General features: G+C 40.5%; 2 protein-coding genes across 2 annotated transcripts in view; both read left to right on the forward strand.

The window, feature by feature from the left end:
• The window catches only part of LOC6051290 (neuropeptide SIFamide receptor), a 358,514-nt gene extending 345,999 nt beyond the window's left edge, over positions 1-12,515 (forward strand). Inside the window, exons 4-8 of the mRNA XM_038265058.1 lie at positions 9,672-9,954; positions 10,027-10,361; positions 10,422-10,693; positions 11,152-11,481; positions 11,724-12,515. Coding sequence (XP_038120986.1) covers positions 9,672-9,954; positions 10,027-10,361; positions 10,422-10,693; positions 11,152-11,481; positions 11,724-11,986 — 1,483 coding nt within the window. The 3' untranslated portion in view covers positions 11,987-12,515. The remainder of the gene's footprint in view (positions 1-9,671; positions 9,955-10,026; positions 10,362-10,421; positions 10,694-11,151; positions 11,482-11,723) is intronic.
• Positions 4,932-6,048, forward strand: LOC6051285. The gene is made up of 2 exons (XM_001867713.2): positions 4,932-5,084; positions 5,141-6,048. The coding sequence occupies exons 1-2, from the start codon at positions 4,993-4,995 to the stop codon at positions 6,045-6,047; spliced, it is 999 nt and encodes a 332-aa protein (XP_001867748.2). The 5' UTR covers positions 4,932-4,992; the 3' UTR covers position 6,048.
• Positions 12,516-22,234: the final 9,719 nt, after the last annotated feature.

The following is a 22,234-nucleotide window of genomic DNA, read 5'->3' on the forward strand; positions in this document are numbered from 1 at the left end:
TGCACGGCAGTGCACACGCCTCTGAGAGGTGTGATTCACCGCACTTCACACAGCGGGGCGGGAGGTTGCAGTTCCGCGAGCCGTGGCCGAATTTCGGGCAACGGTGGCATTGTGCTGCGTCCGACGGGTTCTTTGAGTAGAACCGCTAGTTTACCCAAAACCCGTCCAACACCTTAGTTCACCGCTGGTCTTGAATCTTGACGGTGCCGCGGTCGAAGTACAACAGGTATAGGGTGTGAGTACCTGTGACTGTTGTCTTCCGCGAGAGGACTTTTATGTCACGTGGCGTTATTCCAGCACCCGAGAGGTCCTTCTTGAGGAGGTCGGAGATCGGGCGGTCTTGGTACCCCTGCAAGACGACCTTAACAGCTGTCTTCTGCACGGGGTCGAATGTGTAGAACATAAAGTTTTTACTCTTCAATTTCTCCACAACCAGGTCGAAGTTCTTTTTGTCGAATGTGTAAACTTGCACCGACGACTTACCAATTTTCAGACAATATCCGAGGTCTTCCAGCAACTCGTCAATATCGTCTGCCAATGTGTCCAAAACAAAAATTGGAGGTGGTCTACGTTCCTTAGGAGAATTGTTCTTTTTTGACGTCGACACTTTCTTCCGTACACGACCATCGTCGTCGTCGTCGTCGGTAGTGCTGCTACCGTCGGTGTTGTTGTTGTTTTCTTCGTCGTCGCTCAGCATCTGGAACTCGTTCCTGATGGGAATGTTGGCGGATGTTGATGTGCCGCTGGTCGTGGCACCGGAGTTACACTGGTGATCTTGGAACATATCCGGGATGCAGTAACTTTTTGTCGATTCCATCTGCGCTCACGCTCCCCACACGCTCACGGCCGGTAGACGAACTTCACGGGTTTTTTCGAGGCCGCATTCGAACTGCCACGGCCACGGCCGGCCTTTGGCATGCTGGAACAGCAAACTCGCGGGTAAACACAATCAATTTCGGCGAAAAAATCCGAAAAAACGATAGAGCACTGAGCACTTCACTGCTACTTGTTCTCGTGCGTACACGGAGGTGATTATTAAATATTGCCGAGCTCCCGTGGTGTAGTGGTACGGGTTTCGCTTTGTAAGCGGAAGGTCGATGGCTTGAAACCCATCTGGCGAGGCAAAAGGGGTAGGTGGCGGTCGAGAGGGGATATCGGCTGCTGCGGGAATTGACTTTGTCAAGTCCCAAGCCTCCCCAAAACCCATCCCATCCAATCTCTCGGACGATCTGTTGGCGACTGAGTCTGAGCGTTGAAGAACTCTGTAACAATACGCAGAGAAGAGCTTCAAATGCTACTTTCGACTCGGTCACATGCTCTCAGGCAAAATTCGAGCTGAAGATTGGGCTATATGATCGGTAACGATCTCTAGATGGGTCAAAAATAAACGAGATTTCCCCTCAATCTCGCTCATCTCCACGTCCTCCGATCGGTCTCTCGTGCTCGTGTGGCATGGCATTTGGGGGATTGGTCTGGGGAATGAGAGGGGGCAACTGCTCGAATAATTCGTCAAATACTGTCTCGCTCAAACAATAGCGCTACGGAAGACGATCGTTCGGCAGGCTGTGTATAGCAGCAAAACAGAAAACCTGAGAACAGATCATACTACAATAGATACGCAAGTGTCGCAGTGGTCCGTGTCTGTTCACAGTAAAAAAAAATTAAATAATAAAATGCATTTTTTTTTTTCAATATTTCGTCACCGCCACTTTAGCGTAGTTTAGGGGTCAGGCTTAAGCTCGACAATCATAAATAAGACAGCACACAGGACAGGACAGGACTTCGGATATCGAGTCTGGACTGTAGTGCTTTTTGAGGTATTTTATACATATATTTTATACAGCGTGGAGGAACGCAATACAAACTGAGATTTAAAAAAAAAGTGCCCACGTGGTTTATGGATGGTGACAAACAACAATGTAATGAATAATTGGGTAAATCTCTACCAACTCACACGTAATCGGGAACAGTTTCCCCGACTCCTCTTCGATTTGCGTGAAACTTTATCCGAAGCGGTAACTATTGTCCCTTATCACGAATTTAAGGTCCATTTTTTTGATATCTCGTGACGGAGAGGCGGTACGAACCCTTCCATGGTTAGAAGTGTTAGAAGCAAACTCCTTATGTTTATATATCAAAATTTTTGAAATTGTCTGCTCTACAACTTTTTAAAACATTGTTACACTCTAAAAAATTAGCTCTGCAAAATTAGAAAGAACACGAAATTTTTAAAATGAAAAATTGTGTTCTTAATTAAAAATTACCCTTCCTTCTTTCTCCTAAATTTACCTCAAAATGAAAAGTTCCAAAAAATTTTACAGTTGAGTAACGGAAAATGGCAGAGTTTTTAAAACTTTTTTAGTTTTTTTATCGATGAAAATACGTTTTTTTTTTTTGGAATTCTGAGTACGCCATCAAATCGGGCGAACAATTTTACATAAAAGTCCCTTTGACACCAAATTTCTATCTCATGCTAACTGCATTTTTACAAAATAATCAACATAATAGCATAACACTTCAACTAGAAACGCAAACCATGTGTTTCGAAATAAAACCCATCTATATTGTTAGGGGAAAGTGGGGCAAGTGTAACAAGCTAAGGAAATGCTCGTTATAACCCATTAAAAAGTTAAAAAATCTGTCGGATTTTATTATAATCATCTTATTCTAGGTCTTGACTAAGACTTTGTTAAAACAAGTTTTTAAAAAATCCTGTTTTTTAATGTGAAAAATTGATTTTAAAATTTTAATTTTCCGTACGTTCTACTCAACTAGTGGGGCAAGACGAACAACCCGTTGGGGCAAGAGGAACAATGCATGAAAAAACATGTTAATTTGCTAACAATTGAACTGTTATCACTTAGATACATCAGATTAGAATGTATTTGAATGGTTTCTTCATTTTTAGATTAAATAATAATATTTTACTAAAAGTTTTATCGTTTTTACGAAAAAAAAATACTACTTCGATGATAAATAGTAAATTTTAGTAATATCACTATACTTTGTATGAACAATTTTTTTTAACGATTGTTTATCAGTTTTTAAGTACTTTCATGTATTTATTTCCCAATAAAATATGTTCTTGCAGCAATTCGTAATTTTTCCATACTAAAAATCCATATGGTACACTTGCCCCACCTGAACAAGATTTTTTAAAAGCTCTCAACAAAAATAACCAAAAGTTAAATCATGCTTTGTAATAGTGGCATGTCATTTGTAGGGACACTACTGATCTAGGAAAAATAGCATTTTGATAAAATGAGCCTTAAAACGAACCCTAAGCCTTATTTTGTACTTTCCAAATATTATAAGAAAACAAAGGTTTTGAAAAAAACTTCATTAAATCTTATGCCTCGTGGCGTTTACGTCATTTTGGCGGTTATTTGGTAGTAGAATCAGCTAATTGCATTGCTAGCAACAATTCCTCATACTGGAAATAATCAAAATTGTAAAAATTACGGCCGTAGGAGCGATTGTTCCTCTTGCCCCATATGGTCGTCTTGCCCCACCTTCCCCTATCCATTGAATTGCATTGACCCTCCAAGATGTGACAACCAACACTTCGAAATGGGAAAAGCTCCAGCGCAGGACGAGCAAAACTAAATCAATCCTCATAAACGGTTTTCATGCAATCAAACATATTCCTCCTGCACCTGCACCACCGCCAATTCCCCCACAAAACATATGTGGAGTGGTGTTTGCGGAGAAAGGGCATGGCAAATCCTCTTAAAAGTGCTACTCAAAAGTTGTATTTTTTTGTTTTAATTTTGATTCAATTCTAATTTAAAATCATCTGTGTTCATTTGAAAATCTTATAAAAACTAAATTCACAAAAAAAAAAACCTATTCTCGACAATTCCGCAAAATCTCCCCACCATAAGCTGGAAAAATAAATAAAAACATGCAATACAACAGGGTTTCGATTCGGTTTAGAAGACCTTTGGAAATGCACCCAGATGCACATTCACAGATACACTTTCCCACACCCACACAAACACATAACCGATTTGAAGAGGATTATTTCTTTTCACCATCGAACCATCGCACTCTTCTTCTTTTTATCCCGCTCCTCCAGTCCGACCGATATACCGTCAATGTCAATGACAGGACGGATTGTGAGAAAATCCCCCTCCCTGTCACAGGACTCCACACAATGCCAACATATTTTGTTGGCGCTTGCAACAATGTTTGAACCGGACGACGACTCATCCTTCGATTGCACTTGCACTTTTCTCGCCACTCATCATCTTCGTCGTCGTCTGTCGAGCTCTCATCACCTCTCTGATGGGTAGACGCTATAATAGTATGACATCGACGACACATTCCCCCTGGTTAGGGTGATCATGTTTCCAATACATGAGTAAATCTTGTTTACAGTGACATAAACAATGTCATTACCAGTCACTCGTGAGAGTTTATCTAGCTGATTAAGCTAGTTGATTGGAGCAAAATACTCTCAAAACGGATCATTAGTGAGCAACGCAATCATTGTCGTTGCTCACTCAAGATTAGACAAGATGGTGTGAGTGTAATCTAATGGATAGATTCAAAAAAAGGGAGCGATAGCGAGTTCTCTCCTTTTTGGCGTGAAGTGTTTTATGTTTTCTGAGACATTTTGAGTACTCATCGGTGTCACCCTAATATTTTCAAGAGTCCTCCCAGCCTCTAAGCCGTGTGACACGTGGGTTTCGAAGCATGTGGTGTTAGAAATGGCTTCCCACTTTAGCATGTACCCGTTCCAATGTCCCGATGTCCGTGAACTTGGCCATGAGGTCCGCCACCACTTCCACTGCGCCGGCATTAGGCGCGGTTTCGTTCTATCGTTTCAACGACCGGCAACTGATTGACACCCAGCCAAGTGCAGTGGAGAACCCATTTAGAAAGCGTTGATAAAAGCCCGACATCTAAGATATCATTGCTTTGCCGGTGACATCTCGTTCGAAACCTTCGACAAAAGTTGGCATTTTTGAAAACCCAACAAAAACAATAATGGCCGTTTGCTCAAACTGTTACAAACAAATTCCAAATGCACGAAATCACTCAGTTACATCAAGCATTACACCGGAGACGATCTTCAGCCGGTTCGTTAAGCCCAATTTGAGCTTGAAATCATTTCAATGAACTCCACACCTTACAGGATCTCTGAAGACCGCGAAATGTCCCGCTTTCTGTACCGGCTGACGCAGGAGATTGTGACCTCACGGAACTTTTCCGACTCCAACATCAACCGAATCTGCTCAAAGTATTACGAGAGCGCGTCCTTCCCGGACAAGTCCAAACTCGGCCAGGTTGTAACGGATCTAAAACGAAAACTTCAGGTCAACCCGGACGGTAGCGATACCCCAGAGAAATCGTCAATCACACTGGAACAATGTGTGTGTAGTTCATCGAGACGGTCCAGCAGGTCGTCAAAAACGACCGAAGATCACGTGGACAAAAGCATCAGCACGCAGTCCTTTCTGCGCATTCCGGAAGTTCCCCCGGGTGTGGACAGCTTCACCCAGATGGGCGATTCTCGCGCAGCGAGTCAACTGCACGTCAAACCGGAAGAGGACGCCATCTCGAAAACCTCAATCAGTACCATCAGCTCGTACAATTTCCCGTCGTCGATGTACTCGGAATTGACCACGCCGGAACGGCGTAGATCTTCCGGAACGGCCGGAGCAGACTCAATCATAATATCCGAAGAAATAGCCGGTGAGGAACCGGTGGACGGATGCCGCCACCGACATCCCAAGGACAGTTCCGCCGACATGATGCTGCGAATGGCCGCATCCAGCCGGATGAACAAGGATGGCGAACCGGGTCCATCCCGGAAGTGTCCTCTGCACCGGTGCCATCAGTTTGAGCGAATGTCGGCGAACAGCGCTCTTTCCGGAGGGTGCGGGAAGGGCTGTGGAAGCGATTTTCCGCTTCCTCCGTTCGCGGAAATGGACGAGTCCGAATCGCCGACGACCACGTGCTGTGGACGGCGTAGGAAGAAGAAAACGAAGGTCAAGATCGATACCAGGTGCGCGAAGACGAAGGGGAAGAAGAAGAAATGATGGGAAAGTCACATTGAAAATATAATTGAATCATTTAAAGCAGCATTACTGGTTCATTCATACAAGTCTGGCAGGAAAATATTCGAAAAAATGTGTTTAGGGATGAAATTTGCTAATTAGGCAAGATTGACGATACAACCCAGTCACGGCGTTCTCACAGGATTCTTACTGAAATCTTACAGAGAAAGCATAAGCATAAGCATAAGCATAGGTGCCCACCCGCAGTTGCTACTCCGTTATTGACCAGGACCTCCAGAAGTTACATCCACGAGCCGTGGAAGATAAGTGGGTGCTATCTTTCCTCGCTTCGCAACTTCTCAAAGGCCCCTATCATGCTGATCAATACCGGCGCCGGCCACGACCAGTGGTAGGGTCACGGGGAAGTGGATGGGAATGTTAGTCCGATACTTGAGTGATAGAGACCGCCCAATCGACTGCTTCTCCGACAAAGTATCACATGAGTTTTGAGGGGTTAGTAGATGGGTATGAGGTCAGGATTCACGAGTGGCAGTGATGTGACCATGAGCATTTTGTTTATCGGTTGAAAATGTTAAATCTTAGGCAGCCGGCTGCGGAAAGATAAATAATTGATTATTTAAAAGTTTTTAATCGAACGCGTGCCAACCGAGCAGTAGTGCTATGGGCTGGACTTATCAGTATATTTTTACTGTTTGTACAATTTAGATAACGCGAGCAAATTTCAAAAATAGTAGATGAGTTAATACTAAAGCTGCCAGTTGGAATAAATTATTACGATCAACGAATATAAACGAAAAGAAAACAGGACACCACGTAACCGATTGTAATGAAATTAAAACAATAACTTAAACGAACTTAACCGGCGACGTGCCTTCCTATCAACGATGATAAAGAAGGACTTATAAATTTAAAATATAAAAAGACTCCAAAAATACGTTGCATAGTAACCGCGAAGTCCCGCTACTCACAATCGAATCCGAAAGATAGCTATCTAGAATTTTAAATACAGTATTAATTCGACCGCGATCCTCCAGAAATTCTTCGTCGGCGTGCCTTCCGATCAACGGTGATGTAAGAAGGGCTTTATTCATTAAAATGATTTTATACCATAAGCCTTAAAACATATTCGTCGGCGTGCCTTCCGATCATCGATGATATAGAAAGGACTTAATCCAGCAATACGACTTGCTTGTCTCGAAAAAAAAGAATTCGGATCGTTTCTATCGAAAACTATGTAAAGAGAACAAAAATAAACTCATTGGCCAACGAACGCGCGAACTAAAAATAAAGAAAAAAGAAGAAGAAGAAGACCAATCACCCCATGCTCACAAACAGCGACACAAAAGAGATGAAAACAACACGAATCAGAAGAAATCCAATCACCCCATAGAGTTATCTACGTGCGCATGTATTGCGTGTACGTACACGAAAAAGATTGAGGTTAAATTTTGTACCCGCCAGCAAAACAAATGGGCTGTTAGTGTGCGTGAGATCGGGCTTAGATAACTCTATGTACACAAAAAGCGACACAAAAGAGATGGAAAATAACACGAAAAAACAGGACTGCGCGTCCACACAGGCACCGCACTACTGATGCCATTATTTATTTATAATGACCAATCATCCCATGCACTCGAACAGCGACACAAAAGAGACGGAAAATAACACGAAAAAAACAGGACTGGGCGTCCACCTTCTTACTGAAATCTTACAGAGCGAAAATATTCTTACTAGAACGCTGCCATCATCCTGCTAGATTTTCTCAAGAATTCTTTGAGAATTCTAGCTCAAATCACGGGTATGAATCTTCAAGCAATTTCAATATGGCGACTTGTATCAGAAGAAAGTGAGGCATTTTCGCTAGTTCTCACTGTTCTGTGTTCTGCGTGCACGTCCGCAAATATCGACCACACACACATACTAACACAAAGCGCCACCAAGAGGCAAAAGGTAGTTACGAATATTTTTGGCACTTTTGTTAAAAAATATGCGGTTTTGTAAAAACAAATAACAAAACCAACTTTTAAGTGTAGTTCCACTATCAAACTTGTAATTCGTTGCTGATTTGTTGGGAATTTTTTTAAAAATAAAAAGTTTTTTTGCAGCACCCCTTTTGGGCGGACATTTCTGTTGTCACCTTTTGGTTCCTTGGATTTTCCATGGATAATTTCATAGTGTAATAAACAGGGCAGCTACCACCACGCGGCGCCACCGTGTTGATTAAGAAAATGATACAGGTTTTTCAGACGAGTTTCAATCCCGTGCTCAAATGCAATAACCGGTTCTAGCAGGAGCTGGCGAAATCATCCGGTTCTGTAAGAATCCTGCTAGAATGCTTCCAGAACTATTCTGACAGATCTGCTGCTAGAATTCTATAAGAATTTTGCTAGAATTAAACGGAAAGAATGTCTGCTAGAATCCTGCTAGAATTCTGCCAGAATAATGCTGGCAGGTGTTTCTGTTAGAATCCTGCTAGAATTTTGTTAGAATGTGATGACCAAAAATTTGTCCCCAGGTTAAAGTTAAAAAAAAGTGATTTATTTAATTTATTCCACGATTCTACATTTCACCTAACACACTATTTTTGAGGATAACGCATCCGTACTCCACTGTCTGCTCCGATCCGTCCAAGCGATTGTTCCTGGGCCATTGTGGCATCATCGATTTTGACGATTTCCGGGGTTTCGCAAGAAAATCCACCTTGTTTGTATAAATGCTGAAATAAAGAAAAGATTTATTATTTATGTTGGGTCAATTTCTTAAACAATTAACTTACCGAGTTGGTGGCAAAGAAAAAACGTCATTCTCCTTTGACAAAAGAAAATGAAAGAACTTTACCGAACAAATTGACAAAATGGCGGCAATCGCATTCGCCACAAATCGGTTCAGCGAATGACGTCATTTTCGATAGATTTTGCTTTGTCAGAATATTCTAGCAAAATTCTTACAGCATTCTGACAAGCCTGCTAGAATCATTCTAGCAGGATTCTAGCAGAACAAGCTCTGTTAGAAATATCCGTGACTGGGTAAATATCGAGGCTCGATAACGATACAGAGCGGATTCGTTAATTTGAATTGCGCTACTTCGAATGTCTGCTTATTCGAAAGCTGGCTAATTCGAACGTCAAACAATCAAATCAAATTATAAGCTCTACAGTCTCGATTGCGAGATTCCTACTCGAAACTAGGTGTCCGAAGGCTTGATTGTTGAGGCAATTGCAAACCTCTTTTTACACCTTAGCTTCCATCCACCCCGGGATTCGACCTGACGACCTTCGGATTGTTAGTCCAACTGCCTACCAGCGACTCCACCGAGGCAGGACCCAGGGAGACGACTCCTACACCTGGATTGAGCTAACAACCTAACCTTCTAGGTTAGACCGGGGCCAACATTTACTTCCCTGTCCGACGGAAGGCGTGATCAGACAAAACTCGTCTCGAAAAATTCCACCGGGACCTTCTGGAATCGAACCCAGGCCGACTGGCTGAGAGGCAATCACACTTACCCCTACACCACGGGTCCCGGCCGGTCACCATTTACTATAAAAAGATTACATTTTTCACCGATCGTGTCAATTATTACTCAATCAATACTTCAAAAACAAAACAGCCCTTCTAATATCTTCATCTCACTCTTCATTACAGCTTCCTCGCCATCTGGTGGCCGCTCAAACTGCAGATCACCAAGCGGCGAGCCCGCTTCATGATCGTGTGCATCTGGATCATCGCGCTCAGCTCGACCATCCCCTGGGCGCTGTTCTTCCAGCTGGTGCCCATCTCGCCCCAGGCGCCGGAAATCCAACTGTGTCTGGAGGTGTGGCCGCCGGGGACCGACGGCAAGCTGTACTTTCTGCTCGCGAACCTGGTCGCGTGCTACCTGCTCCCGATGACCCTCATCACCATTTGCTACATCCTGATCTGGATCAAGGTGGGTGACGTTTTTTTTTTTTGTTTGGAGGTAAGTCATGTGGTGAGCTGATTGGGATCTTTTGACATCTAGGTCTGGCGGCGATCGATTCCCGGCGACTCGAAGGACGCCCAGATGGACCGGATGCAGCAAAAGTCCAAAATCAAAGTTGTTAAGATGCTCGTCGTCGTTGTTATTCTGTTTGTGCTGTCGTGGCTGCCACTGTACGTGATCTTCGCCCGGATCAAGCTGGGCGGAGCGCTCGAGAGCAGCGAGGAGGAGATGATCCAGATCGCGACCCCGATCGCGCAGTGGCTGGGCGCTTCGAACTCGTGCATCAACCCGATCCTGTACGCGTTCTTCAACAAAAAGTACCGCAAAGGCTTTGCCGCGATCATCCGATCGAGAAAGTGCTGCGGACGGTTAAGGTTTGTTTTGGAGTATTTAGGTGGAAAGGGGTTTGATTGGGTTGTTTGGTTTGCTTTCAGGTACTACGATACCGTCGCGATCGCATCGTCCTCCACCAGCACCCGCAAGTCGTCGCACTACCACAATAGTACCAAGCAGCGGTCCCAGTACAGCCCGTCGATGAAGTCGGCGGACGCGGTGTCGTACATCTACGAGGATCGCGCCCGGAGGCACCACGCCGGCATCTCCAAGCAGGACAGCAACCTGTCGCGGCACATGCTGCTGAAGCAGGACAGCAGCATATCGAGGCAGACGTTGCTGCTGAAGCAGGACAGCATCGCGTCACGATCGGGTACGGTGCAACTTTTGTTAGCTCAACACCATCAACAACAACAACAACAGCAACAGCTAAGGCGGAAACGGTTCTAGAAACTGATCTCCCCACGTTCATCTCTGTTTTCCGTAACTCTGTGTATAGTGTGTATTGAAAGTCTATGCATATATTTAACGGTAGAGCCATAGTGGGCTCCACGTGTTGTGCCCCACGCGACCACACACAAATACACTCTCACACACACTGGACACACGGCGTTGATGAGCTTCTAGAGAGTTGTTAATTCTATCTTGTTTAGCGATTTATTTCTAGAGTAATTGCGGAGCGAATCGCGTACTGAACTGTCCGTCTTCTCTCTTTCTTTCCTGTATCTCTGTCTGGCTGTCTGGTTCGCGCCGCGATCATACCAACATCACCCACCTCATTCGAAAAAAAAATCAACCACCTCCTCATACCATCAACCAAAAAAAAACTAGCAATTCTGTACCGGCAAGATAGCGACAATTCGCGCCAGATGCTGCTGAAGCAAGAGAGTAACGGCTCGCGGGACATGCTGTCGAAGCAGAGCTCGGCCTCGGACTCGATGTCGCGCCAGGACAGCCAGATCTCGTACATTGAGCCGCGGAAGGGCATCCTGTGCAAGCAGGACACGCAGATCTCGTACATCGAGCACACGCCGGGCAGCGGCAGCAAAAAGTTCTCGGCCTCACTGTCCAGCCAGGACAGCGTCCTGTCCAGCATTGAGCACAAGCGCCACAAGCTCGTCAAGCAAGACTCGATTTTCTCGTTCAACGAGCCCAAGTCAGGTAAGCCCTCCTCATCAAGGATTCCTCCGGCACTAGTAGCCGCTAGAAGTAGTTGGTGTCCAAGCACGACTCCCGCACGCCAAAGCACGACATTCCTAATGCACCGTCACCGTCACCAAAACCATTCTGTCACTGTGTGAAGTCGCTGTACGCCCTGTCCCGCTGTGCCCTGACGACCGAAGGCGCCACTAACCTCCTCCTCCGGCATCATCACCATCCCCTATTGTTCTTGCTCGTTGTAGTGTACGAGAGTTCGGCGTCACCGATTGCCGCCGCCGTCGCAACCCCGAACCGGCGCCACCAGCTGGTCAAGCAGCACTCGGTCATCTCGTTCGCCGATCAGCGGCGCGGCGGAAGCCTCACCAAGCAGGACTCCGTCACGACCATCCACCGGACCAACGGCAACGGCGACGGACAGTACATATCGTCCATCCTCAAGAAGACCGACTCGCAGTGCAGTTCGGCTTCGCCGATAAGGAAAAATATTGGCTTTTTCGACGGATAAGCAGGAAGGGTGCTGTGTTCGTAGCCTACACATAGTACACAAGCAAGCGCGCGCCCGGAGGGGATCACACGTAACACCGCTGCCTACCAGACTACCAAGTAGACAAGTCAAATCAGAGAATATACCGAACCACCCCCGTACTATAAACCCTCTCTTCTATACACATACAAACACACACAGATTCACCATACCCACAAGCTGGATACATTTTTAAATATCCTATCTCTAACCGTACCATGAAAGGAATGTGAGGGAGAAGAGAAAAAAAACAGCATCATCAAAGCTAGAACTTAACACAAAAAACAATCCCCGCTTCGTACCGCTTTTGGGGACACACTGGGAAGAGTAATAGATGGATGGATAGTGTTGGGGACCATAGACGGTTATTCAAGATGTTCGAAATTAGTTCAAAACTCCTAAACAAATAAACCACGTTACCAAGTCTCCCAGTCAAATCAATCCGAATTCTGAAACGGAATCTAATTAGAATCGTACACAAATTCCGTTTCAAACGCAACAACCGGTTCGAACACGGAACGGCTGTTGCGTTTGAAACGGAATTTGTATACGATTCTAATTAGATTCCGTTTCAGAATTCGGATTGAGTAAACTGGGTTGCTGTACTAAAATAGAGACAGATAGAAACGCAAAGTTTAAGAGGTAAAGATGGAATTTAACTAGACTTTTTTAAATTAATTGTCTCGATAGTAAAACTATTTTGGACATGTTGATCAAAGCATAATTTGAATAAATTTCGAATCGAATGGTTGATAATAGTGCTAGTTCGATTTGTCTTAACCCTTTCAGGCCATTGGGGTGGAATCGAGTTAAATGGGGAAAAAATAAAAAATGCAGATCAAATCAGCAGAGCAGTTCTCTACGAAATCGGTCTTTTTTCTTCAATTTTAGTTTTTCTATTTTTTAATCCGACTGGAACTTTTTTGGTGCCTTCGGTATGCCTAAAGAAGCCATTTTGCATCATTAGTTTGTCCATAAAATTTTCCATACAAATTTGGCAGCTGTCCATACAAAAATGATATATGAAAATTCAAAAATCTGTATCTTTTGAAGGAATTTTTTGATCGATTTGGTGTCTTCGGCAAAGTTGTAGGTAAAGTTGTAAAATATTTTTGAAAAGGTAAAAAAAATCTCTATATTTTGCTTTTTCGGACTTTGTTGATAGGACCTTTAGTTGCTGAGATATTGCAATGCAAAGGTTTAAAAACAGGAAAATTGATGTTTTCTAAGTCTCACCCAAACAACCCACCATTTTTTATTGTCGATATCTCAGCAAGTAATGGTCCGATTTTCAATGTTAATATATGAAACATTTGTGAAATTTTCCGATCTTTTCGAAAACAATATTTTCAAAATTTTCAAATCAAGACTAACATTTTTAAAGGGCGTAATATTGAATGTTTGGCCCTTTTGAAATGTTAGTCTTGATTTGAAAATTTTGAAAATATTGTTTTCGAAAAGATCGGAAAATTTCACAAATGTTTCATGTTTTAAAATTGTAAATCGGACCATTACTTGCTGAGATATCGACAATAAAAAATGGGGGGTTGTTTGGGTGAGACTTAGAAAACATCAATTTTCCTGTTTTTAAACCTTTGCATTGCAATATCTCAGCAACTAAAGGTCCTATCAACAAAGTCCGAAAAAGCAAAATATAGAGAATTTTCTCAGCTTTTCAAAAATATTTTTTTCCAAAAGTGTACAAACATGTGCACTATTTAAAAAAAATGAAAAACTGCGACAATTTTCAAAAAAGTTACCAGAAAATGGCTATAACTTGAAAACGGTGCACTTTATCAAAATTTCACTAAAGTACTTTTTGATTGCAAATTTGATTTTACATCGAAAAATGAAGTTGAAATTTTTTTGCGACCAATATTTCGATTTTTTGAAAAAATCAGTATTGATTAAAAAATTCATAACTCGGTCAAAGATTTTTTGCACAACCTGCAAATTTCTGAAAAGTTGGCATTTTATGTCCTCTAAAACATATCAAAAAATAAAAAAAAAATAAAAATAGGGTTTTTTTGCAAATCAAGTTTTAGTGATAAAAAGTTAAATAAAAAAATCACCATTTTTTTACAGTGTATCATTTTTTTTCACTGTAGTCCGTATCCATACCTACAACTTTGCCGAAGACACCAAATCGATCAAAAAATTCCTTCAAAAGATACAGATTTTTGAATTTTCAAAATGGCTTCTTTAGGCATACCGAAGGCACCAAAAAAGTTTCAGTCGGATTAAAAAATACAAAAAAAATCGAATGACCGAAATCCTAGAGAACTGCTCAGCAACATAACGTCACGATTCGAATTCCCGGAAGCATCGAAACCCAGACACTTCATCTTGTTTTGTAAATTATTTGGATATAAGTTCGCATTATGAATATCAAAACAGTGTTATTTGATGAATTCCATCGTCAACTTTCAGTTAAAGTTTGTTTGAACGCTGTAGTTAATGCCAAAACAATTAAATACAATAAAATTATAAGTTTACCAAAAATGCGAAACATTTCACTTGAAATATTTCATAGGCGTTCGAAGCACCGGGAAGGCAAAGCAAAAATTTATGGTTTCCATTACCTTAAATTCTAGCAAATTTTTATACAAACTATCGATTGTTTTGATGTTAACAGCTTATTTGAGACCCAAAGAATGCCATTCACTAACATTTCAGTCCAAATTTTTGCGATTCATAAGTAAAATCGAGTGTCCGGAACTTTAAAATTCTGATGAAAAATTGTTAGAAAAGACATATTTTGCATGCATTTTCTTGAAACTGACTGTTTATACTACATCCTTATGATATTTCTACATTTCCAACTTATTACACAGAAAAAAAATCAATTCCCGTAATCGTGAATAAAGTTCACGAATGTGAGATCCACGAAGGAATTTATTCATGAGTATGGTGCATTTGCACCATAAACGTGAATATATTTCTTCGTGGTTCTCATAATCGTGAACTGACTTCACGGTTTCGAGAATTGATTTTTTTCTGTGTACATGATTTTTTGCCAGCTATAACAAAAATGATATGCTGCTAAGTGCCGAGCCATGACGTTATTTATTTTAGTTCTTTCAGGGATCCAATACAACCTCCCAAAATTTGGGTGATTGCAATTTCGCATTTTCTCAGATTCTTTTCAATGAAACCGTTTGAAAGGTTGTGTCGGGGTCACCTTAAAAAAATGCTACGAAAATTTACCTCTAAAAAATCATTCATTAAATAGTCGATTAAAAGAGCTTAAAAGGATTGAAAACAAGTGGATGACATTTTTGAGATTGTAGCAATTTTCAAACGATTGACTTGTAAGGCAGCTTTAATCAAACTTCATAACATTTTGCAAAAATGTTAGTGGGTAGACTTGATCCCCTTTTTGTATCGCACATAACTCTGTCAAATTTTCACAAAACTATGATCTTTTTGCATGAATTGAAAGCTTAAACAATCAACTATGTTTGGCTGATAAGAGTATTTAATCAGATGCACACATCAAATTATGCCAAGCGTTTTAAAATAGTAGTTTATGCAACAAGTTGCAAAAAGAGGTTTTTTCAGCACGAGTCGTACATTTATCTAACGAGGTTCACCGAGTTGGATAAATACGAAGAGTGCTGAAAAAATCAAGTTTTGCAACGAGTTCCATACAACATTTTTTGCAATTCCAAAAAACACACACTGAGTGAAATTTTAAGTCAAATTTTCATGTATTTTGTCAATAAATCGTTTAAATCAAAAAAATGTTGAAAAGTGTTACTTTTCGAAACAAGTGCTGAAAAGTTCAACTTTTCAGCACCCATTTGAGTGCTGAAAAGTAGAACTTTTCAGCATTTATTTTGAAAAGTGTTGCTATTCGATTCTGTTATTTTTGGAACAGGCTATTTCGTCGTTCAAGAATGACAGGAACAGTAAGTAGTTTCACGACGGAATCGCAAAAATATTCTTTTTTAGACCAAAATTGAGCATGGCATAGCTGAAAAATTTTTGTTTACAAATCATTAGAAACATTATTAAAACTGCAGTTAGTTATGTTCAACTATACTAAAGGTAACCGTGTACGAAAAACCAAACCAATTAATTAAGCTTGAGGCTGTTTTGACTTTAAAAATGCAGAGATCAAGTCTCCCTGAACGCATTTTTTTAAACAATTGATGGTAAAAATAGTATGACGGTAAATTTAACGTCAAATGCGTGAGGGTTTTGTAGTTGATAAGTTTATCAAACAATTCATCTATAAAACATAAATTTTGAATAAATTTTAAGTGCTTGCTATACACGGAGAAAAAAGAGTTCCTAAAATCGTGAACAAGCGTTCATGAAAATGGGAACCACGAACAAAGTGTTCAAATTTCATGGTACGTTTTTCAAAATCGTACCATGGGATTTGAACACTTTGTTCGAGGTTCTCATTTTCATGAACGCTTGTTCACGATTTTGGGAACTCTTTTTTCTCCGTGTACTGCCGTTCTACGCATAATTGTCCCATGTTCAAAAATGTGCAACTGAGAGAAACGCGATTGAAATTTTTCGACCGATTTCTGTGTTTCTACGCATAATTGTCCCGTGGGTTCCTTTTCGCCCTATGTGTCCCTAATCGCCCCAGTTATCAGTTTATCACCCTTATTTGTGATCCTCTTGCTATACAACAGGTAAACAAGGCATAATGCTAAGTAAAACTAATGATTCCGTGTAAGAAAATACTTGGTGGGACAATTATGCGTAGAAGTTCAACGATGGGACAAACAGACTTGGTGTTGTTTTTGATGAGTTTCCGAACAAAGTACCAGATTTATGAGTTTTTCTTAAAGTACACATTAGACTAAACTTAAAAATGGCATAAAGTCAAAATCGTCAAAAACTGACATGGGACAATTATGCGTAGAACGGCAGTATACATATGAAAACAAAGAAAAAAGATCTCTTGGTGCTTTTTTGCAGCACTTTTTAGAAAAATGTGTTTAACTCAATCCAAACATTTTCATTTTTTTTCTTTGTTTTCTACAATGAGTTTTAGTCAATTTAGCACAATTTTCTAGAACAAAGCTAATTTTTTTACACACATGCTGACGAGATACAGGCTTGGGATCTAGTGTCCCCGGGGATCAAGTCTCCCCACTCTCCCCTATATTAATTTAAAACATTGGGTCGTAAAACCGCAGTCTGTGGTTAAACGTTGATATCATTTCAATGTGGTCCTGAAACCAAACTTGAATCGGTGATATTATTGTTCGTAGAGATTAAGGATCCTATTGTTAACGATAGTTAAAAATTATGAGAGATGTAAACCCCTGAAAAAGGCCTCAAAATAAAGGCCGAAACGTCGGTGAAGTAAAAAAAAACGGTTTTTCTTTTTCGACAAGACTGCTCGCCAAAACCAGAAAGATTCAAAATAATCAGGAAAAAAACTAAAAACATTTTTCTGCATTGATTATCATATTTAACATGTTCGGGCTCGTATTAAAGTATATTTTTGAGTTCTATTTTACCAGCCTGAATCAGAATCTGTAATTATCAAAATATTCTACCACTGAAAATTGCGTTTTAAATTTTTTTAAGGTTTTTGATTTTTGGTACGGATTTTAACTAGCCTGGCCTTATAGGCGAATCGAAAATATATTGATTAAATAAATTTGTAGAGAAATCTCTTATTTTTAAAACCCTTTTCGAACTTTGTAAATCCGTTTTGATTGTTAAAAGATAGGGTAGGGTAGTCATCAATGAGACACTTTTGGTTTTCAACTTTCAACGATTTTTCTAATTTTTTCATCAGCATGTCTTAATGAGCTTTTAGTTGCATTATCTTTATTTTAATGTGCTCTATCATTGACCAAAATACGAGATCGATCCGACATCTACAGCCAGAGTTATTCAACTGTCTCATTGTAGACGCACTTGGCAGGAACAATGAGACACTCTACGAAAATCAACATTTTTCTAGCAAAACATCATGTTTTTGTATTGTTCCATTGCAGATGACTTGCCTTGAACATTTTAGAGCAATTTTGCCAACATGAAACTTTTAATAAAAAAAGTTACACTAAAAAGTATTTAAATTTTGTAAAATCCATATATTAATACCAAATAACTTTGTATTTTTGGTTAAATGAAGTTTAAACTCTATAAATATGCCAAAAATCACTTTTAATTCATGTTTTGAAAGATTTCCATCGATTTTGAAAAGTTTATTGAAGAAAAATTAAAGTGTCTCATTGTTACCCATGGGCTGAAATGAGTGGGGAACAATGAGACAGTCCTTGATTCTGGGTGTATTCTAAATTTTGGCCAAATCTAATGAAAGGACATTGTAGCCCAACTTAATCCCTATGGAACGTCGAAAGACATTTGAAGAAATATTAGTTTTGGTGTAAATGGCAGCCTACGAGCGAAAAAGTATTTTTTGTCCATGATTTACTTTTACACCCCAGAATCAAACATTTATGAATAACTTTTCAAGGGAGCGCCCATAATCAAAGCCACTTATATGGCAGACGTGTATCCAGTAGACACACCTTTCCCCCAAATATGAGCCTGATTGGTTGAAACTACGACTTGTGAGAGCAATTTTATCATTGTTCCCCGTGTCTCATTGATGACTACTCTACCCTACTCCACTTTTTTTTTTTCTTTTTTTTTTAGATCTATAAATCTGTGAACACTTTTTTAGATCAATCCACCTATAAAGCACGGTCAGTTAAAATTCTTATTTAAAAAAAGCGAACGTCGTTCTCGCCGATAGAAAATTTTGATTTATACAGATTCCGATTCAGGTTTATAATATTTTGCTCCAGGTACGCCGTGAGTTGAGTCCAACAAAAAAAAGCCTGGCGAAACGATCTTGAATAACGGTCTATGGTTCAGCACTGTTGCTGCAGGCAGGCCATCTATCTATCCGACGATGCCAAACGATGCACACGTTTGCAAACCCGGGTGTGGCCGATAAAAGTTTTGGCCACGGGCCTACCCTCATTCATTGCAAGGCCAGGCACTAGGAAGAAGCAACAAAAAAAAGATAAAGAAAAACATACATACCAACTGTTGTAGCGCGGTCCAAGAGTCCTAAAAGCAAAAAAAATACGTTTAAAAAATACACTAAACAACCCTTCCCACCGCGCTGAACCTCCCACCAACGCTGCATCGCACACACCCAACCTAAAATGATTCTTGATAGTTTGCCAACGGCCCTCCGGAAGATGGCCCGGCCAGAGGGCTATTATTTGCAGCTTAAAATCATTTACCCGTCCGTCCGCCATAATTTATCACAATCAATATCAATCTAAAGCCCCGAAGCCCCGATGCTGCGAGTGGGGAGCACACAAAAACATTCCATAATCGATCTCCAACCCCCAACCGACTACGCGCTAAAACGGACGTGTCGTTTCTGTCCAACCCCAACAGTGTCCGGTCCCGAACCAGAGCCACTATTGCAGCCACCACCGCCGACATGACAAAACTATTTCCAGCAGTAGTGGTGCACCGAAATGTGGGCAACTGCACATGAACTACCTTTTGAAAGGGGGTGTTTGTGGTTTTTTGAAAACATTTATCTAAACAGTTCGGAATCATTTCAAAGATATGGCAAAATTGTACCTTCCCATGAAATTCTCAAATACTTTTCATGGAGACGCATGGTCCTGTAAAATCGAGCGACACTTCCTTGAGCAAATTTTGAGGCCAAAGCAAGGGGAAAACCACTCTGCTCATTGCCCTCGAGTAGGCTGTGTCCTAAAGTTGCCCAAACGTGCCCGAAGGTGCCCGAGTGCCCTGAAGCCAAGAAAAAAAAAACAGGACGGTACATAGCAACCGTGTTACAATATTTGTTTATAATGTTTTAACAATCCTGTCAGCGTTCAGTTTTCGGTTTTGCAAAGAATAAATTTAGATTTCTTATTCTGCTGGATGCAATCTATTGTTGCAGAGTCTTCTCATTTGATTGATGGTAAGATGCATTGTATCAACTATAGAATGTAGTTTGGTCATATACTTTTATCTTTTAGGAATGAACCCATTGGAAAATGTTGTAAACCAATCTGAACAGAGTGAAGGGATGATGAATGTGGGGCCTTCGAGTTGACGTTGCAGCAGTACGATCCTTGCGATCCTCGGTGATGACCTATGACCTCTCGCTTTCCCCACAGCCACCAGCTCGAGTTCAGCACAGAAAAAAATCAATTCCCGTAATCGTGAATTAAGTTCACGAATGTGAGATCCACGAAGGAATTTATTCATGAGTATGGTGCATTTGCACCATAAACGTGAATATATTCCTTCGTGGTTCTCATAATCGTGAACTGACTTCACGGTTTCGAGAATTGATTTTTTTCTGTGAGCACGAAGAGCTGCGGCAATCGTCTCCACGAGATAAGAGAGATCCAGGGTTGTAGTAGGGGGGTCCCGGGTCATCACCGAACACTGAGGAAACTAAACCTCTGAAGGAAGTGGTCCCACCCAGCTCCCCCTGTTTTTAAAAATCTCGGCGATGTCCCTAGCTGGTTCAAGAGCTGTTGCATGTGGCCGAATAGCAAACCATGTTTATTGTGTGTTTTAACAAAATTAACATCATCGACACAAATTCAATAAAATTTTACGAAATATGAAAAATACAGTTTTTATTAGGCATAATATTGAGGTGCTTCTAGAAACAACGATTTTACACGTCACATTTTTGTAAAGTCCGATTATGAATACTACAATTATCACTAATCTGAAACAAACGATCGGTGCAATCAACAACAATCACATTCAAGTCTATTGAATGAACATACATCGAAGTTCAAAAAACCATAAACCACGTTCTGTTCTTCGGTTTTCCTAAGAATGTTCACCAGAAGCATATGCCACTGCTTTTATTCCTGAACTATTGAAATACATAACAAAATATTATTAAATATAAAAATGAAGCTCTTGCATGCCGTATTATTTGTTCTCTTGAAATTTAGCTTCAATCGATATATCCTAAAGAATGATTTTTCAACATCTACAAATAAACGAGTTTGTTATTCATGAAGTCATAATTTAAAATTACTCCTTCCTTTCCTTCCTTTATCAGTGTCAACAAAAGGATTTCATGACAATATACAATTGTTTAGCTCACAAATAATTTTAATTAAACAAAATGCACTTGCAACAAGAAACAGTTCTTCTGACAACTTCAAATGTTTGGGATAGAATTTTTCAACCGTCAAAGTCAAAATGAAAGGTGCCCGAGCATGTGCCTGAAAGTGCCTGAAGATGCCCGAGAGCGTGCCCGATGGTGCCCAGGGCTCTTTGATGAGAGTGGTTTTCCCCTTGGGCCAAAGTGCTAATCCAAATTCCAAATGGTTGCTATGTTTGCGAACTTATCAGATTTAGAGTGCAACTAAGCGTTTTAATATCAGATGTTGAGCTATAAATACGAATACAACTTATTTGGCGATCCTTGGCTTAGTTTGACTGCGAGATGGTGATCAAAAAAGAAGAATAACGATTTGGAATTGATCTTATACAGATAATGTTAAATTTTAGGTAAAACTTTGGTAATTGCTCTAACAAATAGGCTGATTAGAAATAACACACTGAATCGAGAAAAAGAACATATAAGTTCTCAAATTGAAATTTTTGCCTATTTATGCATAACCGTTACATTGATTGATAGATTTTTTTGCAAATTGAAAATAAGGTTTAAATACAAACGGAATGGTATTGACGGTATGATGCTAGGAAAATATTATAAATCGAGAAGACCCTTGGGAGATTTTTTCGAAGAAAGTTATGTTACACCACATAATGAGGCAATTATATCGTGTTTTTTTAATTCAGAATTGATTTGTTCTTTACCATGCGTCTCCACTAGGCCGTCCCATAAAAATGAAAAGTTGTCAAATCTTCGGTGCTCACCCCTAGAATGATAGATTAAGATGTCAGGAACAATGTTTTCATACAACAAAAAATTCCCAAAAATGGTTTACAACTCGCGCGCGGAGCTTGAATGAAAAAAGTGCATTTTTCGAGTATTTTTCAGAAATGCGTGTAACAATCATACTAAAGTCATTCAAATTTGGTCGCCTTGGGCTTCAAGTTATAGTTTAATGTCCCCTGAGCAAATTTCTGTACAGACATAGTCCATAAAAGCTTGTGTTTGGACATGGCAGGGCGTTTTAGGAAGAAAAAATTGTATTTTTTATCCAAAAATTTTCAAAATTCACCTCCCAAAACGATCCAAAAAAATTTGCAGCCAAAACTAATGCATTC

The sequence above is a fragment of the Culex quinquefasciatus genome, chromosome 3 (genome assembly GCF_015732765.1).
Source record: "Culex quinquefasciatus strain JHB chromosome 3, VPISU_Cqui_1.0_pri_paternal, whole genome shotgun sequence".
Classification (NCBI taxonomy): Eukaryota; Metazoa; Arthropoda; class Insecta; order Diptera; family Culicidae; genus Culex; species Culex quinquefasciatus.

Coding starts and splice junctions, on each gene's coding strand:
- LOC6051285 (XM_001867713.2), top strand. CDS start 4,993: ATGGCCGTTTGCTCAAACTGTTACAAACAAATTCCAAATGCACGAAAT. Junction 5,085..5,140: donor CCGGAGACGATCTTCAGCCG/GTTCGTTAAGCC, acceptor CACACCTTACAG/GATCTCTGAAGACCGCGAAA.